This window comes from Populus alba, chromosome 2 (assembly GCF_005239225.2).
Source record: "Populus alba chromosome 2, ASM523922v2, whole genome shotgun sequence".
In the NCBI taxonomy this organism is placed as follows: domain Eukaryota; kingdom Viridiplantae; phylum Streptophyta; class Magnoliopsida; order Malpighiales; family Salicaceae; genus Populus; species Populus alba.
Window position 1 is genome coordinate 10,032,502 of NC_133285.1, and position 14,712 is coordinate 10,047,213.

General features: G+C 32.1%; 1 protein-coding gene and 1 long non-coding RNA gene across 3 annotated transcripts; one reads left to right on the plus strand and one right to left on the minus strand.

Moving 5' to 3' along the window:
- Positions 1–761, minus strand: LOC118063511 (uncharacterized). Its single transcript, XR_004689914.2, has 2 exons — positions 615–761; positions 1–492 (listed from the first exon to the last, which is right to left on the minus strand). It is a non-coding gene; the product is annotated as an uncharacterized lncRNA (long non-coding RNA).
- A 7,602-nt stretch (positions 762–8,363) lies between these two features.
- LOC118063512 (CBL-interacting serine/threonine-protein kinase 9) lies at positions 8,364–14,712 on the plus strand. 2 transcript variants are annotated; one of them, XM_035077570.2, is made up of 14 exons: positions 8,364–8,779; positions 8,926–8,988; positions 9,089–9,160; positions 9,315–9,422; positions 9,582–9,662; positions 9,964–10,017; positions 10,108–10,233; positions 10,324–10,413; positions 10,605–10,727; positions 13,577–13,687; positions 13,980–14,096; positions 14,223–14,279; positions 14,411–14,485; positions 14,638–14,712. In XM_035077570.2, exons 1-14 carry the CDS (start codon positions 8,603–8,605, stop codon positions 14,710–14,712), a joined length of 1,329 nt encoding a protein of 442 aa, XP_034933461.1. In that variant the 5' UTR covers positions 8,364–8,602. The 2 variants fall into 2 exon arrangements, 1 of the variants encoding a protein (XP_034933461.1); XR_004689915.2 differs by lacking the exons at positions 14,411–14,485; positions 14,638–14,712 and having other exon boundaries at positions 8,366–8,779; positions 13,577–13,683; positions 14,223–14,250.

Genomic DNA, 14,712 nt, shown 5'->3' on the forward strand with positions numbered 1-14,712 from the left:
TGAAAAATAACGTCAGCATAAATTTTGCTTTATAGTTTATACTGTAATCACACAGGCAAATGCTGCACAAGTAAAACCTACATGTTTCTAACAAGTAGCCAACTAAAATACTGATAAATCAAAACCACACTGCCATTTTTTATAGTTTCTTTCAGCATCGACTGAGTCACCTGCCTAAACAACGAGTTCATTCGTCGTCTTAGAGTCATCATCTTCTACCTTACAATTACAGGTTTCGGAGACGAAAGCAGCGACCCCAGCAATCACAGGAGTAACCAGCAGAATGAGACCGAGGGGCACCATCCACAGCTGAGTATTTGTTGGGTGATATTCACAACCCCACCATAGCAGTAGTGTTCCTCCTGCCATACACACCAAAATTGAAAGCAAACAAATTACGCATTTCTTCACAATCTTCTCGGGATAATATTCTTGATTTGCCTCATGCTTGGCTTCCTTGAACGTTCCCATCAACCAGTACCAGTTCTGTGGCTGAAATTCAGGTAAGAAGAAGAGAAGAGAAAGATTGAACTATCATTTATCATATATATCTTAGCATAACAAGCTATATACAGAGACAGTGGCAGGAGTAACACCTTCATAGAGAAACATACCTTAGTCTGAAGGAGAATCGGAGGTGTTTTTTTTTTTTTTTTTTTGTTAAAGACAGATTAAAGAGATGCTAGCAGAACGAGACTGAGAATGCAGTGATATGTGGGAATCGTTAATAAAGTAAGACCCATGACTTGATAATTTTTTTGATATTTATTATTTTGATGTGTTAATATAAAAAAATAATTATTTAAAAACAAATATTATTTCAAGTGATACTGCTACCGGTAATAAAGCTAGTATCAACGTGACATCTTGTTTTCTTTCCTTTTGTTTTTATAAAAGTTGTTCCGTATTCAAAGAAGAAAATGATTGCGTCTTAGTTTTAACTCTTTGTGATCGATGAAGCTATCTGGGGTAGATTCTTTTGTCTTGTCTTTTGTTTTTTATTTATTTATTAACTTGAGTATCATCTGTATATTTATTAATTCTATAAATTATGAAGTTAATAATTATATGAACACCATTATATTTTTTTATCTTTTTAATTCTGGTGGCTGGTGCCTGTTTTGATAGCTGGCTGTTAGTTCCTGTATACAGCGGGTTCACTTTAATAAATTCTCAAAATCATAATCTTTATTTCCTCTTTGATTATGATAATTTAACTACTTTCAATTCTCCAGGTTTTTCTTTTAAATAATGTAAGGTGCTATCCATGTATGTTCTCGAACCATTGTTTTTTTACTCGGTGCTTCACTCTGTCTATACTAATTAATACTAGTTTTTTTCCCTCTCTCGAGACGATCAATGCTAGGACTACCATGAAAATAATTTCTATGTAAATGAAATGATATATATCATCTGCAAAAAGAAGAAGAAAAGGAGAACCTCATTTTTATTAACTCAATTTCTGTTTTAATAGATTAACTCAGTTTCTAATGCAACTCACTGTCACAAACTTACTATACCGAGTAGATTTTACCGGTGGAGTTTGGGTGTGGTGTAACGACAAGAGGCTTTTATTGAGTGACTGGACATGTGTTAGGCCTACCGTTTGCATTTGACCTTTGAGGTTATGCCGAAGTCTTCTGTAAGTGAAATGTATTTTGTCGGCAACGCTGTAACAGGCTGCATCTCAGCCAGTTATATTTAGGGACGCTTTGCTTTATTTGAGCATTATTGTAACATAGTTAGCTTTCTTTATAACTTCAAAAGGTATGCTGGATGATTGAAACTGTTTCCATTTTTCAAATTTAAGAAAAAAATATTTTCATTGTCAAATCTTTTTTTTATGAGCGGAGATTTGTTTTTTAGACGTTACCAGTTCAAGCCTCACGAATCTCGGGGCTATAGAAGACTTATATAGTCATTAACTTCTTGACTCTTGAAATTATTCGAGGTGAGCGCAAGCTGATTTAGATATTTATATTAATCTAAAAAATTATTTTCATTTTCGAATTTTTTTTCTTTCATTAGTTAGATAAGTGTAGAATATTTAATATTATGAGAAAACAATATTAAATATTCTACACTTATCTAACTTTATGTTTGTTTGTCTAATTATAGAGAAAAAATTGTGGGGTTATATATATATATATATATATATATATATATATATTTCTAACCTTGATTTTATATAAGATAAAATACTTGTATTTCATTAATAAATATCTATTTTTTATTTATTTTATAAACTAAAATTTATCTCATAATAATTTTAACCAAATAAATATTTTTTAAAATTTATTTTTTTAAAAGCATAATATGAACTCTCAAAGCAAGCAACTTGGTTCGTGGGCCCGGGTTTTGGATGGCCAAATCCTTTTCGAAGAATAGAAGTCTATAGGACCCATGATACTGTCCACTATGGACTCAAATTCCTTTCCAAATTCCAGCTCAAAACAGCCCATTATAAACGTCAAGTTTTTATAAGTTGAGTGGGCCCATCAAACGGAAAGAAGATTTTCTTATATGATGAGCCCGTTAGAAAATCAGCAGATCTAAAACGGTCGTTTGGGTCTAGGTTCCATCATCCCTCGAGGAGCCATTCTAAGCCTAGTATGGTCGGAAATGGAAATATGTTTTAACAATCCAAGTCATAGAAAACTTCATTCTTATGCAGTAAAAAATATTGTCAGTACTAATAAAAATGATAATAAAAAATGCTAATGAAAAGAAAATTTAATTATCATATCAGTTGGGGTAAAAAAAATCTACAACATCTTTTTTTTTTTTTTTTTTGGCATTAAATTCCCTATTTTTCCTCTATTAGCTAGACTTTGAGCATATCTCTCTCTCTCTCTCTCTCATGTGTCCCATAACCGACCAAAAAACAAATCATATTATCAAGAGATAATAATTGAGAGTGACAAAGATTAATTAGACCTTAGGTTAGGCTTGAACTGATTCGTCTATCTAAGATTTAATTCATTATAATAGATATATTTTTATCCAAATATATGTATTAGTGGTATTTTAGTCATAATAAACTCTAGGAATAAAAGACAAGATTAACAATGCATTATATTTTAGAAAAAATACTTTAGGATGATAATATTTTATATTTAGTATAACTAATTCCTTATCTTAAAACTTTATAGATCAATTATAGTTTTTTAGTGACCATAATACTAAATAATAACTTATTTTCATAATATAATATTTTTTCCGTCTCGAACATAAAAAAGGTCTTTCTCCTTTCCTTTTTTTCTAGGAAAAAGAGTTTTCGTTACAAAAAAAAATCATAAATATTTCATTCACTACTGTCAAATTAGAATTCATTTCATCTTTTACTTTGTCAAATTTTGCCCATATGACAACCGAGATTTCTTGTACAAAACCAAAAGTTTTTGGAACAAACCATGTTATTTTCACTCGATAAAGGGCCTTCTAAATTGTATCTTTTCGAAACTAATTTTTATACAATTCATTCAACCAAGGCATATTGCTTCATCCCTGATGATGCTCTAAAAATCCAAATAGTTTAGAAATAGGATTCTCGGGTTGGATAATCATTTAATCAATTGGTTCTAACAATCTCATCTATTCTCCCTAGTCAAAATGATTGATATCTTATACTTGATGTTTGGTAAGTCAAGGTGATTTGTGGCTAGTACTTACAAAAGATCCATTTTGATTGATGTGAGGACTCTCTAATGGTAAAGTTAGTAATTTAGAAAGATAGATTTTGAAAAAATATATATTAAAAATATTGAGAATGAAGAAATTATAAACATTTGTTCTGAAGGTCTCATGATATATTAATAGCTCACAAGTCTTGTTCTTTTGTGAAGAGAAGAGTTTGGAGTGTAATTTTATCGTTGTGATATTTTGAGTTGTATTCTACTCAAAATAATATGTATTAAAACAATATAAAATATTGAGAGACTTGGATGGAATCTTAGAGAATTCCATAGTAAGTATTGAGTATGGACGAGGTGCTTGAGGCTTGAACTCATTAGAGATGAAAGCAGGTCGAAACTAATTGCCCATACCCAAACAAGTTGGGCTCAAGTGTATTAGAGATGAGAAATGAGTTCAGGCACACTGCTTGGATCCAAGCATGTTAGGCTCAGGGCATGCTCCCAAGCCTGAGGATGTGGGGCTTGAACGTGGAAGCCCGAGCCCATAAGAATGGTGGGGTGCATGCCTAGCACCAAGGACGTTAGGTGTATTCTCAATAAAGTGTACGCCTTGTATAGGCTCAGGTAATAACCCAAGCCCACAATGGTGCTGGGGTGCATGCCTAGCAAGATATGTGCCTTGCATAGGCTTGGGCAATAGTCCAAGCCTAGGCTCTTTGGGTGTTGGGCTTGGGCGTGATAGCCCGAGCCTACTCTTCTTGGCTTCTTTGTTGTATTTTGAGCTTGAGATACCAAGCCCGGGCTTATGGAGCGTTCTTGATGGGTCTATTTTGAAGAAATTTTTTGGTTCCATTTTATAGTTTTTTTATTTACATCTAACAATCCCAACTTCTTTCTAATCCAGTTCCTTTCAATTCTAACTCAACCATCACCTCCTACCTCCTTAGTCAAACAAGTTGAAGAGGAAGCCAACAAAGCCATGTTTCACAACCCCACATTTGAAAAGTGTCATTTGCAATGGTAAAAGACATCAGCTCTGGAATCGATAAACATGTCTATTTCATTGCTAGTAAAAATCTTAGATTTGTTTAGGCAAAAATCTCGTTAAATTTTTTAAGATCTTAAAAATCTTATCCTCAACTAATCAGATGATGATTCTTACTAGTAGAGAGATAATTGTTTGATCAATAATGAATTTGCATGCAATTTTTGTCTTTTGATTGAAACAAAAGAGAGAAGGGGGGGGGGGAATTGAACAAAGAAACTATAGGATGTTAGCGTGTTCGTGTTACATTATAAATTCATTATTTTCTTTTCACTTTAGATTTTAAGTTAATCAAGCATTTAAATTGTAATTTTTTTTAAAAATAGTGGCAAAATAAAATAATAATAATAATAATAATAATAATTAAGCTTTAAAAAAATCAGTGTAATTATCCAAATTATAATTATAATATCTAATAATTCAATTTAGTATGTTATGATCCTGTTTGATATATACTAATACCAAAAATAACTTTTTAAAATTAAAAAAAATTATTTTAATATATTTTTAAATATAAAATATACTATAAACAATAACTATTATCAAATTTCAATACACTTCCGGTCGAGTCCAATAATTAGTCACATAAACACTTCCTCCTATATCTTCGTGAGAAAACCTCTCCAGGACAAAGTTCCACCATGAGATGTCATAGAAAGTAAACATTATAAACCGCACATTGAAATCAATGAAGGACAAAACGAAGGACGAGTTGCCAAAATGTAGTCCACCAATTTCCCATGCGGACCCCTTTTGAAGCCGGCCACAAGTTTTGCTGTTTTTTTAAATAGTATTTTTTTTTAAAAAAATATTTTTTATATATTTAATTTTTAAAAATATTATTTTAATTCATCTCATTATTTTTAATTTTTATATAATATTTTTAATATGTACAACCTTAAATAATTTTTTTTTATTTTTTTTAATTAATTTAATATATATATATTTATATTATCATTTGATTTAATAAATAAATAATTTTAATAAATAAATTTAGTAAATATATTTAGATAAATAAATTAAATATATTTAGATAAATACGCCCATGTTGCAAATTAAATATTGTTATCTAGAATTATCTCTCAAATTTTTTAATTTTGCTTGTAGTTATTGTTAATTTTTTTTTCCTGTTATTTATATAGATAATTATCAATTTATTTAAATGCTTACAATAAATATTTTAGTCTATAATTATTTCTTAATTTTTCTAGTTTTGCTTTTAGTTATTATTATCAATTTTATTTATTTATAAAAATAATTATCTATTTATTTAATTAAATATTTATATAAACCTTTTAATTTAAATTTAAATTTTTTATATAAAAATACATTGAAAAAAACTCTATATTCACCTTTTTTTAAAAAAAACAAAAGTGTGTGACCTGCAACGGGGGATGAGTGAATTAGGTAGTTGGAATCATAGTTCTGAAATTTAGCCTGATCTGGGTTGAATAAAAAATAGGATAAAAAAAACTTAATGTAACTTGGTTGACCGACATGACCCGATCAAAACCCGATCGCAACCCATTGATTTTTGTTTTACTTCTTTTTTTTTTTACCTAAAACAAAATCGTTTTGATTTTTTTTAAAAATTAACTCAGCCAACCTGATGACCCTGTTAAAACTCGGAACCTGAGTTTTGAACTGGACCAGTCAATTAAGTAAGGTCTAAAAACTATGGTTGGAATTGTGGATGTTCACGATTCGGTTTAGTTCGGTTTAAACTTAAAAAACCAACCAAACCGAATTATATTAATTTTGTGAAATATTAACTGAACCGGACCGAAAACTGGTTCAAACCAAACTAGTCCGGCTCGGTTAAATCCAGTTTTTTTGGCAAAAAAACCAAAAAACCTAATCTCAGGCACATAAAGAAGATAGATTTTACCGCCATGGTTTCCACTGTCATTAGTCCCATTGATCTCAGCTATTACCACGAATAGTTACTACAAGAAAGACAACTAAGAATCAAAAGGTAGGAAAGATAACAAAAAAAAAAAAATACAAGTGACAAAAATACACAAAGATATTGTCGTAGCTTTGTTCTTCTCCTATGGAGTGTATATAGCAAGTACAAGCTACTATAAATTTTCAAGTTACATAGGCTTATAAATATATAGAAGCAAGGGAGAGAAATAATTGTTAACTCCTATTTTCTTTATTATGTTTTCGTTGAAGATCACTGTTGGATGTGTATGTAATGTTAAAAATTATGACCTTCGCATTGAAAGCTCGTTCAACAACCCACTCACTGGAAAGGAAGGTTGGGAAATTGAGAAGGAAGATTTGAGAATTAACTGAGAGGAAAGATTGAGAATTTTTCTGGGACAGGTGGCGGCTTGTTGTGAGAGGCAAGAAGGTTATATTAACTTTTAGGGTTAGGTTACATTTTAAGTATTTATAGCTCAAAGATTTGTGTAACTTTTGGCTTTTAGTGGGTCTGATTCGGTTTGAGCTGGTGTCTGGTTCAAAACCAAAACCAAACCGGACCTGTTAAAATTTATGGTTTTGACAATTGATTTTTCATTTCGATTCAGTTTTTTTAGTTAATTTTTTTTTTGATTTTATTGATTTTCTTAATTAATCGGTTATTTTAAACAACCTAGTTGGAACAAGACAACGTTGCTTGTTAAGTAACTTGTATTTAATTATATGCTTTTCAGTGATATTTGTCTTTACAGTATGAGCACATCATAGAGCGTAACGAGCAATCAGGACATGGACCACGCAAATTTTACCCTACTATTTGTGATCGTATTATGTTTTTAAGAGATAAATTTTGTGATGTTCTTCGTAGCATTAAAATTTTTGAATCCTGTAAACACGTAAAGAACTCCAAACAGATATCTGCTTCTTGAGAAAATTTGATCTCATTTGATTTAGTTTTTGAATTTGAATTATTTCATTACTGTTGGATGAGACTTTGTTAATAGTATTATACAATTATTATCTAATAAAATCTTTTGAATTTAAAACTTATAAAAATTTATGGATTATTTTGTATTTAATTTTTAAAATTAATTAAAAATAATATGATATTATGATTCATACCTATAATAGTAATTAAAATTTTGATACCATATAAAAAGTATTTTAATTTAAAGTGAAATTATTAAATGAGAATTAAACTAGTAATGGTTTTATATTACTAATTGGAAAGAAAAATACACATGCAAGAAGCATACATGTGGATTTCCATCAATATTTTTTTTTAAAGAGAATAATCTAGTTGGAGAGATTATATTATTGAGTTATTTATAAATCATTGATTGATATTTTCGAACATAATAAATCATACCTATCTAATTTAAACAGTTGAATTCAAATTAACAATTATATTTGATATTAAAAATCAAATTACTATTGAGTCGTATATTTGAGTATTTATCCACAATTCAAGTATAAATTAAAATATAAATTAATAATTTGTTCTGTTTTTCTGATCTCGAGAACATGAAAAGAAAAACAAAACCACTTTGCTAATTTAGATGTGAATCGCAACATATTGTAAACATTTCCAAGAAGGATAGATTAAGCTATATGTATTTTTCCCATTTTATAATTTGATTTCGAAAAGAGTTAAGATTATGCAAGGGATGAGGACGTAAACTCCCTGGTTCCACAGAAGCCTCCGAGTTCTTAGAAAGAAAAGGAAAGGAAACAAAAATTACCAAAAATAATGTAAAGACACGGAAATCGAGTGAATTGATTGAACTGTGGTACGGACGTTGGATAGCATTCTCTCCTCTCCACTCGGGGACCCACATCATCACACCATCCTCGAAATTTCCCTCCTCTCTTCTTCTTCTTCTTCCTTCTTCCTCCGCCTCTAATCCAAAAACCATTGCATTTATATTATACAACAACAAACTCGATTAATCTGACAAATTGAATTATTATTAACACAACAAAATAACTAATCATGAGTGTCAAGGTACCGGCGGCGAGAACACGTGTAGGAAAGTACGAGTTAGGCAAGACCATTGGTGAAGGGAGCTTCGACAAGGTCAAGGTCGCTAAAAATGTTCAGACCGGTGATGTTGTTGCCATTAAAATTCTCGACCGTGATCAAGTCCTCCGTCACAAGATGGTCGAACAGGTTCTGATAATTAATGCTAATCTCTTATCAACTTCTGTACCGTGGGATATCAATATTCTAATTATGATGATTTATTAATTTTGAATCAATGATTAAGAGAACTCCTTGCGTTGTTTTTCTTTTATATATATAATTTTTGTTGGCAGTTAAAAAGAGAAATATCAACAATGAAGCTGATTAAACATCCAAATGTCATCAAAATCTTTGAGGTACTTGCGATTTTTAATAATAATAATAAAAGGATATATTTCTTGAGATTTTTATATGTATGCGACTGATCTTACTAATACTACCTGCATATATTTATAGGCCATGGCAAGTAAAACTAAGATTTACATTGTCATTGAGTTTGTTGACGGAGGAGAGCTCTTTGACAAAATTGTAAGAAGTTAAATTTTTTTTTCTCTTTTGAGTTAATTCCTCTAATTTATTATTACTTCTCGCATTTCCCATTTTCTTGTGCATTGATGTTTTTAATTTGTCAGCACTGACCACGTAATTAAAAAAGGTTATTTGATTGTTTCCTTGCTCCTAGGCTAAGCACGGGAGACTTAAAGAGGACGAAGCCAGGAGATATTTCCAGCAGCTTATTAAAGCCGTGGATTACTGCCATAGTAGAGGCGTTTTCCATAGAGATTTGAAGGTTTTCCTATATGCCTTGCATGATTTCCTATGTTCATTTTCCTGATTACCTACACACACACACACACACACACACACACACACACACACACTTGATTCTGGCCTCGCTCAACCAGGAGTTTACTTGTTGATCATTAATGGCTACTCTGCATTTGTGCAGCCTGAGAACCTTCTTCTTGATTCACGCGGTGTTCTTAAAGTTTCGGATTTTGGATTGAGTGCGCTGTCACAACAATTGCGGGTAAGCCTTATCTGATTATTGCTTACATCCTATCCTGTACGTTTATGTAGACAGGAGCAGCTTTCTCTAGGTGGATTGAGTTTTTTAAGAAGTGTGTTATTTGATACTTGGATTTATTGCGTATTTCCCAACATTTATATGATGAAAATTAATACATAACGTTCTGTATATGAAGACACTGGGCCCTTTCTCTTGAATTATCGAAACTGATTACTATTTAAAAGCTTACTGCTGGGAATTGATCGTTTCTGCAATATAAAGCAATGAAGGCAAACCTTTTCCTCTGTTTTTCTACTTTTAGGGTGATGGGCTGCTTCACACTGCCTGTGGAACACCAAATTATGTCGCACCTGAGGTATTTCACCTTTAATTTGATGGAATTAGAATTATCAGATAATACATTCTCTGGTACTGTGTTGATTGCATATGTTATTGTTCTTTCCAGGTTCTCAGAGACCAAGGTTATGATGGCACAGCATCCGATGTATGGTCTTGTGGGGTCATTCTCTATGTTCTTATGGCTGGATTCTTACCTTTTTCCGAGTCAAGTCTTGTGGTTTTGTACAGAAAAGTAAGCAAATTAACCTCTCTCTTTTTCACGTTTTTTTAATTTTAGAGACCTTCCATATGCATACCAATGCATGTCAGAAAGTAATTTCAGATCTGCGGAGCTGATTTCACATTTCCATCGTGGTTTTCATCTGGTGCAAAGAAACTGATAAAGCGCATTCTTGACCCAAAACCTCTTACAGTGAGATCTAGATCCCTCTCTTTGTTGGATGTACATTAAATTTACTCATTCGTTTTGAGTTTGCTTCTGGACCTGTTATTAGTGTGGTTAGAGAATCAGCGTATAAAGTACCTAATGCGGTACTTGATGGCTTTGTTCTTGTCTCAATCGTATGCTCATAATCACTAATATTATGATTGCATCTTCCACAGAGGATAACAGTTTCTGAAATTTTAGAAGATGAATGGTTCAAGAAAGGATACAAGCCACCGCAATTCGAGCAGGAAGAGGATGTAAATATAGATGATGTTGATGCTGTTTTTAATGACTCAAAGGTAAGAATTTTGATCACAAAAGCTAGCTAATTTACCTTAGACAAGGCGTCAAAATAATGTCATGGTACCGAACTTCTGCGGACCCTTTAAGGAAGGGCATTCAGAATGTTTAATCCCGTATGTTCAATTCTCGGCACTGAACTTTGTTGGGCTTTTGTTTGTGTCAATGATGTCGCGGGGGCAATGTCTGGGTGATGGCGAGCTTTTCATGCCTCTTAAGAGGTGTGTGTTGTTGGGAAGGAAAAAGTTTAGGGTTTAATAATAAAATTATATTTAAGGTTCAAGAGTAGCCATCTAATATTATAGTTACTAATAACCTATGGTCTACGAGAGTTTGGGTGTTGTGTAAAGGAAGATGCATCACTCCAAGTGCATTCTATTTAAAGTAAACTGTATTGTTGTTTGATTGTTTTTTTTGGGTCAAATTTATATTCATTGATTTTGTCTATGATTCAAGGTACATCTCCTTTTCTTAGAGTCTCTATCTTATCGGGTTAAATCTTAATGATTCTAAGATCTGAATTTTAGTATTGTATTTATTTTGCACTTTATATCTTTAATGCCTAAGAGTGTATTCTATTGTGTAGTTACACACCACACAGGTATTAAAGTCTACACTTAAACCCTATGAAATAAAAAATATATTTAGTAAAGAGTTTTTGACCTTTTGGCTAAATCCAATGGATAATCATAAACTAGTTGTGATATCAATTTTATTTTTCTGATTTTTAAAATATGAGAAAAATGCAATTTTTATGAAAATATACATGAAAATTTTTTTAGGATTTGATCATATGCATGGAAACAAAATATTTTTTATTTGTTTTTTTTAAAAGAGAAATTAATTTAAAAATTTGGAGATTTTTTTTGAAATTGTTTAGAAATATTCTAGAGAAAACTGAGTATTTAATACGAGATCTATATCTTATAGTGTAAATACAGAGCCTGATATTATGCAATATTGATATAAAAAAAAAACATGTAAGAAAATCATAAATTTTTTGAAAGGATTTTTGGAATTTTTTATAAAAAAATATTATAATAATAGTTATTAATATATTATTATTATATATAGAGCTAGGTTGAGTCCAACATGGTTTGGTAAAAAACGACCAAACATATCTTTTGTTTTTTTTTAGGTGGGCTGGACCTGACCCAGCCACTTGGGCTGGGCTAGCATAGGTCCAGCCCAAAATAGGGATTAATTATTTTCCCTCTCTGCCTGTATGTAGAATGGATCCCGTATACAAAAAAGAAGGGGTAAAGGAGAAAGGGGAAAGAAGGAAAGCGGAGTAACCTAGCATAGTGGTCATGGTTGGCTGATGTGGGAGGATGATGTGAGGCCGGCAATTGCAATGATAGAGGTCTATGGCAAAGGGAGAGAGAAGAAGGAAGAGGGTGTTTGTAAAGAAGAGAGAGAGACCGATAGTGGCTCTTGGTGGTCGGCTAGTGATTGAGCTAGCTACATATGGTGAAGCTGGTGGCAGACAACCTGGTGGTGGAGATGGTTGGCAGCTAGGACAACAAAGAGAGAAGAGGGGTTGGTTTTTAGCCGACTTTGGACCTGAGTTTCTTGATACTCAAACCATTAAATCAACCCCTATTTATAGAAGGTGAAAGAGGGAAATATTGTCTTCACAGGGAAAAACATTTTGCCCCTGATTCAGCTGGGAAGGATCTTGATCATTGGGTCAAAGTAGACATTATGAACTGTCAAATTTGACAGCTAAAGGCTATCTGAGTTGACCACTTTAAATCGACGTTGTGGTCGCTATGGTGTCAATACGCCTGAACGGACCATACCTGATTGTATAGAAATGCTAGGTGATCATTTTGGTTTAGGTGTTGTCAAATTTGGTGGAAATATGAAGCATTAAATACACCTAAAAAATAGCCACCTAGATAGCTTTTTTAGGTAATAATAAAAAGATAATTAATAATAATCAGATAACGCAACATTTGGTTCCTTTTTTTTGCCATAAATCAATTTAGTCCTCCACCTTTCAATGTATGTTAATTGCACCCCTAATTGACCATAAACTTTTGATTTGATACAATTAAGTCCTTGGAAAACTTCAATTTTAACCCCGCAGTTCGGCGTCTTTTTCATTTTGGTCCTTGGTCTCGGATTTATGCATTTTGACCCTTAATTGATCATTAAACCTTTTTGTTCAATTTCACCCCCGGTTTTGTCAGTTGGGTCCTCATGGTTCATTGTCTTTTGCAAAATGGTTCTTGGTTGTGAAAAGTTTTCAATTTGACCCCAAAACTCTAATTTTCTTGTGATTTTGCCCCTAATTTCAATCAATTGACTTGATAAAAATTAAATTTGCTCTTAAAATTTAAATGTTCTAAACTAAGCTCAAATTAGGCTCCCAAACTTAATTTTTCACCAATTAAATTCCTAATAAAATTAATTTTACCCATTTAAAGTATAATTAAGTCTTTGCATTTAATTAAATCATTGAACTTAATTTTACCCATTTAAAAATTTAATTATGTACTTGGACTTAATTTTTTATACAAATTCGTTCAATAATCATTTAATTTGACATTGAAACTACATCGTTTCTTCAATTTTGAGTATAATGGGATATAATTAGGCCTTTAATTTCCTTCAAAATTGCAGCTTGATTTTTATGTATTTTTGAAATTCTCCTCTACCTATTTTCTCAATGTTACCAATCTTTATTTTATTATTTTATTTTTATTTTTGAAGAAATAAATAAATTTAAGAAATAATTCAAAAATAGGTTATGATAGATGAGATTGCAAATCAACAATGAATTCAACCTGAAATGGCAATACATTACCAGAACGAGTTCTAATTTTAGTTATTTACTTTGCAGGAACATCTTGTGACAGAAACGAAGGTGAAACCAGTGTCAATGAATGCTTTCGAGCTTATTTCTAAAACACAGGGATTTAGCCTTGATAATTTTTCGGGAAGCAGGCAGTACGTATAATTAGATTTCTTTCATCACTTTGGTCATTGCATTTAAAATTTGCAATTCGCTGTGCCACTAATGTGAAAGTGATGTATTATGGCAGCAAAATTTTGTAAAATGGAAAAGCAATGGTTTGCCTTTTGGCCATTAGTTTGAACTGGTCTTGACCCAACCCTTCTCCATTATCATGTTAATAATTACTGTTTAGTCTATTCTGTTCGCCTTGTGATCCTTCTTTGTAACGAAGTCAAAACTCACAATGGCTACCTAAATGCTTCTCTTTGCCTCTCTATGTTTGTTCTAGGGTGTTGTGAAACGAGAAACCCATATTGCTTCTCATAGCTCTGCAAATGAAATCATGTCTAGAATTGAGGAAGCTGCAAAGCCTCTGGGCTTTAATGTCGATAAACGAAACTACAAGGTAATGGTTTCTTCCTTTTGCCATGCCCCCCCGTTTTTAAACCAACACATGTACCTAAACTTCGAGGTTTTATATTTATGATTCTGTTTTTGAAATTGAATGGTTTTATTTCCAAACTAATTCCAGATGAAGTTGAAAGGTGACAAAAGTGGGAGAAAGGGCCAACTCTCCGTAGCTACTGAGGTAACATTGAAGTTTTTCCTTGCTCTGACGTCCCTCTCAGAACCATATAGGGACGCTAATGGTAGTGCATTATTTCAAATACTTGATGCAGCATATGGAAGTAGACAACTTGTTTCTTTTTGGACTTTCAGGTGTTTGAGGTAGCTCCTTCTTTGCACATGGTGGAGCTGCGGAAAATTGGTGGCGATACGCTTGAGTTTCACAAGGTACGTCGGCATTCTAACTTTGATATCTCAAAAAAAGAAAAGAAAAAAATCCTTCTGTTATGGATGCATTCGTTTTGGAAGGATGGAAGAGTTTTAATGCGCTAAGTTTGTGGTTGGCTAATATCGTATGCATTTCTCTCATCATGTGGCAGTTCTACAAGAGCTTCTCGTCAGGTTTAAGGGATGTAGTCTGGAAATCTGATCAAACTATAGAAGGATTAAGGTAA